The sequence below is a fragment of the Quercus lobata genome, chromosome 3 (assembly GCF_001633185.2).
Source record: "Quercus lobata isolate SW786 chromosome 3, ValleyOak3.0 Primary Assembly, whole genome shotgun sequence".
NCBI lineage: Eukaryota > Viridiplantae > Streptophyta > Magnoliopsida > Fagales > Fagaceae > Quercus > Quercus lobata.
The window spans coordinates 37,962,463-37,974,717 of NC_044906.1; the positions used below are offsets into that span (position 1 = coordinate 37,962,463).

The 12,255-nt window shown below is 32.5% G+C and overlaps 1 protein-coding gene and 3 non-coding genes across 4 annotated transcripts; all 4 read right to left on the reverse strand.

The window, feature by feature from the left end:
- Positions 1–601: 601 nt before the first annotated feature.
- Positions 602–4,711, reverse strand: LOC115982389 (small nuclear ribonucleoprotein Sm D2-like). The gene is made up of 6 exons (XM_031104973.1): positions 4,606–4,711; positions 3,074–3,134; positions 2,925–2,943; positions 2,037–2,114; positions 1,842–1,946; positions 602–1,589 (listed from the first exon to the last, which is right to left on the reverse strand). The coding sequence occupies exons 2-6, from the start codon at positions 3,076–3,078 to the stop codon at positions 1,473–1,475; spliced, it is 324 nt and encodes a 107-aa protein (XP_030960833.1). The 5' UTR covers positions 3,079–3,134; positions 4,606–4,711; the 3' UTR covers positions 602–1,472.
- Positions 3,536–3,619, reverse strand: LOC115983010. Its single transcript, XR_004089827.1, has one exon. It is a non-coding gene; the product is annotated as a small nucleolar RNA Z159/U59 (small nucleolar RNA).
- LOC115983009 lies at positions 4,069–4,152 on the reverse strand. The gene has a single exon (XR_004089826.1). It is a non-coding gene; the product is annotated as a small nucleolar RNA Z159/U59 (small nucleolar RNA).
- On the reverse strand, positions 4,407–4,497 carry LOC115983011. The gene has a single exon (XR_004089828.1). It is a non-coding gene; the product is annotated as a small nucleolar RNA Z159/U59 (small nucleolar RNA).
- Positions 4,712–12,255: the final 7,544 nt, after the last annotated feature.

Below are 12,255 nucleotides of genomic sequence, written 5' to 3' on the forward strand. Positions count from 1 at the left end.
AGGGACGAGCAATCAATAGGAGTGAGGGAGAGTCAAGGCCCCATCTTAAGAGAACCAAGGAAAGCATCCACAGAGTGTCGGTGCCCCAACATGCGATGTACAGTGCCATTCGACTCATACCAGATTTCATATTCCCCAATCATGGAAGAGATTTCAATCGAGTTGGGTTTAACGTGTGCCTAACAAGTACTTAGTTTGTCTTGTCATATAATCTCTCGTTAACGATTTTTATGTAGAGAAGATCCAAAAATAAAATTAACTTAATTTTGAAATTCAAAAGATGGAATTGAAACATAATTAAATATTTAAATGATGAAATTGACACAATTATACTTCTGGGAAAGAAGTCACTGCAAACTACCCCTGCAAAAATACACGAGTCAATGCCTCACTTAGAAACCTGTCTAGACTTATTTTTAAATGAAAAATTCAGTGTCAAGATTAAAATTTTCACCAAATGACCACTTGACATGCGTGCATTTTACAAGAGTTGCTACAACTTAAACAAGAAAAATGAACACACAAACACCATATTTATTTCAACGAATCAAAAAAGGCATTTGTTGAAGGAACGAATTTAAGAGTTACGGCCAAATACTGCTTCACAATAAGGTCTAGAGATGACTGGATACGCAATTAGGTCACTGACATTTTCTGCTGTCGACTCAAACAAGCCATGAACACCCGAACAGGTTTACGAATTGTTTTTGACAAAATCATTATAATCCTACACTAGATAGTGTATCATCATAATCCTACTCTTGATAAACTGTGGTCTTGGCCTTACAGGGTGTATATATGCTAGTGTAGATACTGCCAGCAGCAGTTGCAGTGTGCACCTTCACAGCCTTCATGGATTTTGTCATTGGGCTAGTTGATCATTTGCATTAAGTGCAAGGCTGGACTGAGATGCCCAGGTGCGGCATACTAATTCTGATTTGAGAAAAAACGAGTTTGGGCCATAGTCGATAAATTCTATATTCAGAACAGAATCTTCAAATAGTACAATCCTAGATTAGTTAAACAATCCATATTGCACTAAGACATACAATAAAAAATTTGATAGTTCACAATATGATAATTCTAGAGCTGGCAACAAAAGGCACAACAGAAGATTAGTGGCTTTATAGTAAACTCTAATTTTTTTTCATTTCATAATTTCTCATCATCGTTTGAAATTTAAAAGAAAACTCACTGTTAATAATGACAATGACAAAATAATCCTGTCATAAATCATCAAATTTACAAATCAGTACCATACAAACATGGTAAAGCTCCGGTAAGGGTAATAGCCTAATAGGATAACTCTTCTTCCCTCATTTAACTAAGGCAGATGCCGCATCATGAACTAACTAGGGTCTAGGCCTCATTGTTTGAAGATGGAGGGGGCATTTAAACCAAATTAGCTGCAGGTGAGATATTATGGGGTTGAATACACAATACATGATTAAGTCCAACAGTACAGATATACCTCACTTAGGATTCCTAAGAACAATGATTACAGAGTCTCCACGAAGAAACATCTTACTGATGAATCTGTCCTTGTTAACTGGATGGGCTTTTTTCTTTCCTTTCCCAGTTTTTGGTACCTATATGGAGGAATACAAATGGTCAGTTGTAGATATGGAATCAGACAGAGTTGTAAATAAAATTATAGGCAAGGCTGAAGCCCGATTTCTATTAAGATATAGTGTGCTGGCACATTAGGTTCCCCAGTCAAATTATCCATAGATTATGGCACAGTGCAACCAAGTGCTTGAATTTAAATAGGGAACCTAAGGTTCTATACCTAAGTTTTGCCCTTCAATTAAGAGGAAAATGTTTTTCAATGAAAATCTTACCTCAGTCCACATTTCCCTGACATTTTCAAGAACCATGTTGCAGTGCCGATCAAATGCTCTGACACGACCCAACAGCTTTTTGTTATTCCGACAATTAATAAGGACCTGTTAGGCGAGAACAATTCAATTTAACACCTACTCAATATATAAACCTGCAATGAGCAAAAACGGACCCTGTAATGATAAGGACATTACCTGTGTGTTGTTTTTAACACTCATCATCAGCACAGAAAGTGGTCCAGTGTTAAATTCCTCTTCCTCATTCTTAACAACCTGTAAAAATAATTTTTGATAAACATTTAAGAAAATGATATTCAAGGTTTCTAGAAGAAATGACAGAGGGTATTGGACGGAACTCAGTATAAGACACACCAATAATGGCAAAAACTTGAAGGTCAATCTTAAAAGCAATAAAAAACAAATAAGTATCAATTATTTAGCTCTATGGGGAGATTTCAAACATTCATTAAATAATATGATTATAAAAAGCTCTTAGAAATTGAAGAAAAATTTTACTCACTGTAAAAACCCAATAAAAAGTATTCATTAAATTTGTTCACACTAAAATAAGATTATACAATACGACAACCAAAAGTTGAAAGTTTGTTTTGATAAGCAACAAAGAGTTAAAGTTTGTTCTGACAAGTAACCAAAAGCCATATTGCCATAACTTGCTTCAGTCAAATTCAGTAGTAAAATTCCTGTAATAGAAATACATATTGTCTTCAAAAGATGTCTTACAAAAAATTTCGGGCTCTATGTAAAATGCTGGCCTCTTAATATAAATTACAAGATCATGAAACAGTACGTATTTTCATCTTTTTCTCAAATTCATGTCATGTTTCACCATTCCATACCTAATTAAAGAACCAACATAAGGAAAATTTTCAATCATGTATTATTGATGATTCTCTGATGGATACTTGCAAAATGGGGATAAAGGAGCCGTAATATTTATATGGTACATGAATAACGCCATATGCAAAGTAAAGATGAAAACCTATTAAAACAAAAAATTGTAAAGAATTAAAGATGCACTCAAAAACCACGAAATCATTCAGCTCAAAAATCAAAATAACTTACATCTTCCTCCATTGGCTTGCTGGAAAGAGAACAAAGGAAAAAAAAATTCAGTCAGTGATTAAACTAATAAAAGTTACATTGCAAAACAATTGAGATAATTAAACAAAAAAAAAAAAAAAACAAAAAAGAGAGTTATAGAAATAAAATACCTCATCTTGAAAAATAAATGGAGCTTTTCGAGATTTTCTTAAAGTACCAATGATAAACCTCCTGGAAAGGAATACACCCAACAAAAAATTGATTAGACAGAGTAACAAGTATAACAAAGAACAACATATATACAAAAAGAAATTTTAAAAGAAAATATATAATGCCAAAATAAAAATGTACACCTCAAATCCTTGATTGGAAATGCAAGCTATGTTACATGAACAATTTGGTCTATTGGTCAAAAAAATTTGGCCTAGAAAATAACCCAACAATGAAACATAGAACCTATTCAACAGTTCATGAATATCCTAAGGGTCCATAACCATTCAAATAGCATTTGATAGAACTAATAAAGCCTGGTAGGAAAAGGGTGAAATAAGTTTCTAAAAAGAGAAAAGTTGATAAAGTAAAAAATCACCACATAAAACAAACAAGAAATGCATCAAAAGATCTCCTAAGCATACTCTTCAGTTCAGGTCTCCAAATATTTTCAGCATTAACAAACTCAGGAGAACGAAAGTTTTATTGTACACATCATTAGAGGCTAACGAAGATCTCCAATATCCACAAAAATAATAAGAAAGTTTAAAAACATCAAAGCCCGAAAACAATTGATTCATTTTCTGGACATAGAAACTTTTTGTCCTAATGAAAAACAACCGTAATGTTCTGTTTGTTTCGACATTAACAAATTCTCAAGAATGAATCATTTTCCAAAAAGCATTTTCTAGATAACTATCCCAATTTCCTATGTTTGGTAACAACCTTAAAATGAGTTGGAAAACTTTCATTTTAGTTCCCATATTTAGTTTGGCAGGAAAATTTTAGTGCTACATGGTTTTAAAACATCACACATTGGAGAACACCATCAAACAATCACACTTTAATCAAGTAGGACCAGTAAAACTATGCACATGTGCACTAGAATCAAGTAAAAAACATGAAACACTAGCTCAAACTAAAGAAAGAATGTGTGTGTGTGTGTTAATGTTAAGCCTCTTCAGTTCAGGTCTCCAAATTTTTTCCGCATATAAAATCTCGGAAGAACGAAAGTAATTGTTTATTCATCATCAGAGGCAATATCAACATTTTTAAGTCTAATATTGACTAAATCTCAAAGAAGGGTTAATACAACCATAACTTAGAAACAAACTTAAAGAACATTCCCAATGTGCAAGGGTAAGGCCAAAAAATTTCACTTCCCTTCGTTTTCTCAACAAACAAACAGAACAAAATCAAATAAATACAAAATAAATCAAACTGGAAAACAAAGAAACTGATTACCAAAAAAGATGGGAAAAAAAATGGAAAAACGAGTATGACCCAGAAAATGTCCCTTCAGTTCAGGTCTCCATAAATATTCCTCATGGATTTTCTTTCTCAGAAGAACGAAAGTTTTTCAACTTAGATCATCATCAGAGACATAATAAACAAACCCACATAATACATATATATATATTAAAGATTAACAAAAACACAAACAAAACCCAAGATCTAAAACTACAAAAGAAATAACTAAGAGGGAGTTTACCTGAATAGTTTTAGGGTTTAGGAAGATCTGAGTAGTGTAGTAAGAGGGATGAAAGCGTTTTTATAGTGCGGAACTGCAAAAACCCTAGCCCCATTCTGCTGAGATTTTATACTAAGAATTGTGTGTGTGGGGGTTGAACCCTGATTGGGAGCCCACGAATATTGGCCCAAAGTATTTTGGAATATGGGTCGTTGCTATGGTGGGCCTTTCTGTTGTGTATTATTTATGGTAAATTTTAGGTTTATAGGTTATATATATATATATATATATATATATATATATATATTATCTTTACCTTCTTCTCCTATAATTTTTAAGTTGATAAAAATCTTAATTTAAAAATAATCCAAATTCTAAGCATTTTATTATTAATTTATTTTTTACTATTTTCTTACTTAATTTATGAATCTACTTTTTGCTTAATTTTTTTTTTTACGAATACTTCTTATAAAAATAGACTTTTATAGTTCTATGACCCTAAACGCTATATATAAGGTTCCTAATAGATATATACTTATTTTACTATTAAAAATGATGGCAGTCTTATTAAGCTATAGACAAAACAAGTCAAACGTTACAAAGTTGCTTTCTAGAGCAAGTTCTTCTCTGTGATGTATATTTTCCTTGTGTTTCTTAATAAAATTCTCAGTCTTACCATTGAAAAAAAAAAAAATTAAAACTATCATACGAATTTTGAAATCTAATCCTTTTATTATTAATTTATTTTTTACTATTTTTTTACTTAAATTATATTACTACACAATTAAAAAAAAAAAAGCAACATCATTTTTTTTTTTCATTGGATTTCCTCTTCAAACACAGTTACCTTTTTTTTCCTTTGGATTTTCTCTTCAAATGCTACTTATTTTTTAGATTTAGATTTCGGCTTCACACTTCCACAAATTTATAGATAAAAAACAACTTCTTATTTGTTCTTATCAATTATTGCTTTATCAATAATTTGTAAATAAAAATAAGGGTAAATTGCAAATTACAATCCTAAAGTTTGGAGGTGATTGGATTTTACACCTTAAAGTTTCAAAATTTGGATTTTACCCCTACAGTTTGGGGTGTTTGGATTTTACCCCCTATATTTTAGAAGTGTTTGGATTTTATTCCCTAAAATTTTGAGGTGTTTGGATTTCACACCCTAAAGTTTCAAAATTTGGGAGTGTAAATTCCAAACAACCCTAAATTTTAGGAGGTAAAATCTAAGTTCTAAAACGTCAAAGTGTAAAATCCAAACACCCCAAATTTCATCTCTATTTTCTCAAAAAAAAATTACTTGTCTAAAACCAACTAACAATCACTAGCGTGAAAACTCACAAATTCCTATCCCTTCATAGACAATTTCACCCAAACCATTTCCTCGTCTTCCCCAATCTGTTGAGTAGTTAGAAAGCAATAACCAATAGTTGGAATGGCCAACAAGCTCAAACCAAACCATAATAACACCCATGCCACAACCAAAGTCACGTTAATAAACCAAAACCAATAAACACAAAGATATAAAAAGGTAAAGAACTGAAATTGAAATGAATGCATGGATTGAAATGAAGAAAGCAAAACAGAAAGCTCAAACCAAACCATAACTAATTTCATAAAAGCTAGAAAGTTTATTAAGAATCAAATCTAATTATACTAGACAAGTCCCAATTCAAAAAATTCCTAATTTTGTAAATAAATCCTTGAAATCATAACCCAAAAAAATCCCCAATTTCAGTCCAAAAAATTCATGACCATGCAACAAAAAACCCAAAACAAATCAAACCCACGAAAATAAACCCTAGTTTCACAACAAAAATTCAAATGCAATTAAACAACCAAAACCACCCCAATTTGGAAACCATGATTTCATAATCAAATACCGCAAAAAATAATCAAAACAGAACACAAATCTTGAAAACATAAGAATGAAGACACCCATCGTGAGAGACAAACGGAGAGAGAAAGATCAACCTATAGATCACAAATTCACTAATAGAGAGCCTACAATTAGCTTCAACTATTCATTATAGTAGATCATCGTTCCCCTCCTTTTTGAATTTGTGCTTCTATCAAGTCGCGTGATTGCTCTAGGCTTTGGAATTGAATGAATTCTGTGGTTGGGTGCACTAGAATGGAGGAGAGTATCATTGGGAAGTTGTAATGAGTTATGTCTTAATGTAGATAACACACTGGTGTGGTCTCCACACTTTCGAATGTTCTACAAAAATTCCATTGAGCTCAGCATTTTGCATCCAGAAAACACCAAAACACCATTAAGGGTGTAAAATATTTACCCAAACCTTTTTACAACTGAAATAAACACAGCCTAAGATGGAGTTCTTGCAACAAAGAATGAAAATTGCTTAATGGAATTTGAGTAAATGAAGAAAAGATTTGCTTAATATTGCCTTAAATTATTACTTAGATTTAGTTTGTGTTTCCTTGATATGAAAGGAAAAGTTTTTTCTTTGGTGTGGTGATTCTCCTTGATATGGCAAGAAATGGGTATTATTGTTCAAGAAGTAATTGAATATTCTTTGTCCATCAAAGAAAAATATGTATTATTGCAATGGGTTTGGTGACTTTTACTTAAGTTTCTTTGTACATGGAGAGTGCAGAAGACTCCTGGAAGAATATCAATGTGTTTCTTTGAAGAGTAGTTTGGTAGTTTTTTGGGGTTGAAAGATTACCCTTCTTTATATGTTGAGAGTTTGTTTGTTCTATGTGTGAAAGAGTTATTGAGTGTATTTGGATTTTGGGTTTATGAGTTAATTTGTATTTATAAGAGGCTTTGTTTGTTTGTTTGTTTGTTTTTTTTTTTTTTTTGGGGGGGGGGGGTGGGGAGGGGTTAGATTTGTAAGTGTTGATTAGGGCTATTTTTGGTGGCCCTTGATAAGGCTATCATTCAATATCAGGGTTCAAGACAGATGTGACAATGCTCCAATCGACAATGTACGTGGTGGAAATCTTAGCGATGTGAGGTCTTTAAAGACGAGCTCATTTGTGATTAAGCCTCCCACAACAAAACATCCAATAACAAAGTGAAAACCGTTTATCTTTGTTGGAAACATGAATAGTAATAAAAATTATTCTAAGACTATAATCAATTTCACATAAATTTTTATAAATATTCTATGCAACATATCGTAATTGGATATTTGTCACTTTTACATAGACCTGTATTTTTTTTTTTCTACCACTCATAATTAGTCATGTCAAATGGTTGTGAAAATTGGTGTGAAATGGATTGTGGTCTTAAATTTTTTCAAAAAATGGTGAAGTAAACTTGGCATGATGTGAATTGTGCTAGTTTGCTAACCTGTGAGATATTTTTTGGTTGGGTTCATTAAATATGGTTAAAAATAATAGCGTATATTAACTATTTGGGCAATCTATGTTGCATGAAAATAGTATTTTACTTTAAACGTGAGTCACGTCAATATTTTTCCTCTAACACTTAAGGGCAACTACCATTTTGATACAATATTAGAAGGTTATGAAATAAATTGATAAGCTTTAGGGACCAAATTGACACACAATGCAAAGAATGGAGATAATAAATAATTGACCCCAAAATAGTAAATGATTAGCCTAATATCAATGCTCTATTGCCTAGTTTGAAATCTAAATTTTCAAACTCACAACTATATGTAATATTATTAATCCAGATTTTCAATCCTCGGTAACAGTGATAATTCTCTCAAAGAATAAAAAATTAAGGGCAAATAACACTCCCCTCCCTTGAAGTTTGGGAAAATGATACTCACCCCCAAACTTAAAGGGAAAAAACATTTTCCCCCTTTGACATTCATTTAACTAAATTCTATTAAATTGATATTAAAAACGTTGTGTACTCACCTATCCTTTTGTTAAGAACATATTTCCAAAATTACCCTCCACTTATTCTTAAAAGTTTTACAAAATCCAAAATTTCGACAGTCATGCCTTCCCGCCCATCCTTTCCCGCTTCTTTGTAAACCTAGATTGATGTTAAGGACTTTTATTTACAAATTCATAGTAACACATACACCTCAGTTGGTCCCCTACAACCTCCCATCCCATGGCCCAACAATGATTCCATAGTGAATACGAAAAAAGCTGAATAACCAGGTAAATGTTGACAAAGCCCTCAAAATTTCTTGTATTTTAGCATAACTGAGCCATGAATTTTTGGAATTTATGTGTAGATAAATTGTAATGTGCACAAATGGTATAATATTCACACAAAAAAATTGTAAAGCTTTAATTTTGTTTGAAAAAAGCTCGATTTTTGTTGTTATTGTTAATGGGTTTACTTCAAAGTTCAAAGACATTTCCGTTGAATTGTTTGAAAATGCTCGATTTGTTTGTTACACAATACTTTGGATTTTACTCATGCTCTATTATCTTATTTCTTCTGCATTTTTTTTCGAAGATTTTATATTCGTTGAATGTCCTAAACCAAAACATTGAAATTAATATAACTAAAAAATTAGTTTTTTGAGAAGTATTTTAAGTATTTGGAAAAAGCCTAAACTATTTCCCTTGTGTCTATAATGCTTGAAAGGTAATTTGCAATTCAATAAGTGGATGCTACTTGTCAATAATTCGGCCAAAGTGAGGATACTTGGCAGTAAAGAAGTAAATGCAAAAATGAGATTGATAGTAGAAACCAACAGCCATTGACACCTCACCTGACTTGCATGAAGAAAAATAATTGATTTGAAATTCTAGAGTTTCTCTTGTACTTTGAATAATTAAAACTAGCTTAATAAATCTATAAATAGATATCTTGTGTAATGAAAATGTGGTCTAACAAAATAGATTGCAATGAAATAAAAATAGTAACACAACAACACTTTGATAAACATATATACATGCACCTATGTAAATTATGTCCAATTTACCCATGTCTGACCAACATTTTTGTGTTTATAGGGCACAATGGGGAAGTTTAAGCATGATTTGATTGTGCACTTGAAGGATACATTCTCTATCATTACAGAGGTGGACCCTGATAGGTATTGTCATATGGACATGTTAAATCACATATGTGTAAGTGTGTAATTGGTGATGAACATTAAGGGTACAAGATATTAGTTTGGTATGACATCCCAAGGACAAATGAAAGGTTAGAGATTCACCAATGACATTGACATGGTAACCATGTTTCATTTGTATGCTGGTGTTGTGCTAATACATTTATATGTTGAGTTTGTGAGCATAAATTGTAAAAATTTGACACCTAATGTTGTGTGTGAGGCATATGGGTCTATGGTAAGCATTGATGATGTAGTGTATCGTGAGGAAGATGATGATATTGACCATGTTCAAGACTCAAGTGATGATAGTGATAAACTTAGTAGTGGAGTTTTTAGTGATGAAGATAATGATGAGGCTAGTAATGGTTATAATAGGAACTGGTCTAACTATGATAGTGAAGACTATGATAGAGAATTGAATGACTTAGATATTGAAAAGAGTCATGTTGAGAAAGGGTTGTACAATAAGCAATATGTCCCAAATGAAAACGAGAAGGTAAGTCTTGAAAAAGGAGTGCTATTCAGGGATGTGTATGAGTTTAAAGCAACATTGAAGGACTGTGATAGGTGAAGGTGTTGAGATTGTGAGATTGAAAAATGAGAGGTCTAGGGTTTGTGCAATTTGTGCTAACATTAGTTGCAACCGGTATGTTTTTGCTTCCCCTACTACTAATGGTATTACATTTTAGATTAAGGTGTACATTAGTGACCAAACCTGTGTTAGAAGTTCAAAAAATACCAATGCCACATCAACATGGATAGCTCAAAAACTAGCTAAATCATTGAAGGCTGGACCAAAAATGTCTTATGAAAGCATGGGAGAAGCTTTGATGGAAAAGTATGGGGTTGAGGTTGACAAAAGCAGATTGTATAGAGCAAGAAAGAGAGGAAAGGGAGAGGATGTAGGTAACCATTCTAATAGTTATAAGAAGCTTGCCAAGTATGCTTAGCTTGTAAGGCAAACCCCAATCCTAGAAGCTATGTGAAGATGCATTTAGATAGGCTTCATATTACACAAAATCCTACATTCAAGAGGTTCTTTGTGTGCTTTGAAGCTATGAGGAAGGGTTTTGTTGAAGGTTGTAGGCCTTTTATAAGACTAGATGGTTGCCACTTGAAAGGAAATTTTGCAGTAAACTTACAGACCAAAAAATGTCCTTGTGGTGTCTGGGAAATTAGTGGCTTGCCTTGCAAGCATGTAGCAAAATGTATCACATACAAAAGGGCAGACATTCAAGATTATTGTGATCCATTCTACTCCATAAGCATATACATTCAAGCCTATAGCCAAATCCTTCACCCAATGCTTGATATTGATATGTTACCTAAGTGTGAGATGGAAACAGGCCAAGACAGCTTCCTCCAAAACGGAAAAAGTTGATTGGTAGACCTAAGAAGAAGAGAAAAAGAGAGAAAGGTGAATGTGCACCAGGGCTACAAGAAGGAAGGAGGTCATGCACTGTGAGGTGTACTTCTTGCAAAGAGTTTGGTCACAACAAGAGGACATGCCAGGGAGCTGCAGTTGTTAGTGCAGGTAGAAGCAAAGGGAAGAATGGACAAAATGCAAGTTGGTATATCTTTGGTTTAAGAAATTAGCTGTTAGAATTTGAATTTTGATGGAAGAGTGTTTTGTGAATATACTTTGTGTTTTAATTTAGAGCAAAAATAATGTGCAAGAACATCATAAGGGAGGGTCAAGAGTAGTTGAACATAGGCTGATAAGTTGTTTAGATTGCTTGTGGTCAAACAAACTATCATCCAATTTACTATTATATCTCATAATTAGTTGAATTATCACATCTTTGACTTTTATGCTTAATTTTTTATACAATTTTTCCATGTCATGTGCCAAGGAAACAAGTAGGGGTGATCAACGTGGCACACAATCCAGTCAAATAAACATACAAGCATCTTTGGCATCTGACATTTCTAGCAAGGCAAAAAGATTTACACATGGTGCAGTGAGATAGTGACCGAGGAAGAAAGGGAAGAAAAGTTTTGAAAACCGACCTTGTAGGAGTGCAAGAATTGCTACTGATTGTTAGACATTTTGACAACTTTTTTTGTTTGCAAGTGGAGTGCAAACTTGTTTTGGAACCCTTTTTATTTTTTTTATGGTGTATTGTTGACGACTCTGATTTAAGTCAATTTGCTATAGCCATTTTTCTCAAATTTATTGGCTATAGGATATACTTGTCCAAAGTCGTTATATTTTCCTTTTGCTGCTTTTCTAATTTAACATCAGTTGGTAAATCCAATCAAAAAAAAAAAAAAAAAATCAATTGGTAAAGAATAAGCTTTTGTGAGTTTCTTCACCAATCAATCAAATTAACTCTGAGAGTTTTTTATATTGATAAGTGACATTAAAAATTTCAAACTCATTTTTAAACAATAAAAGCTTGAAAGTTTCGGCAAATTGTTTTATTTCATAAATTTTGATCCAAAGCGTTGGTGGCAGGTGTGATTAAAAAATCTAAGAGGATCATCAAACTTTAAAAATATCAATTGAAAAGGTGCTAGAAGAGACTAAAAAAATCCACTTAAGCAACATGATTTATAATATGCTCTTTTCATTTTTTATTTTATTTTATGTGAATGCTCTTTTTACTAACCATAGTTAAACTTTAGTAAAGATAATATT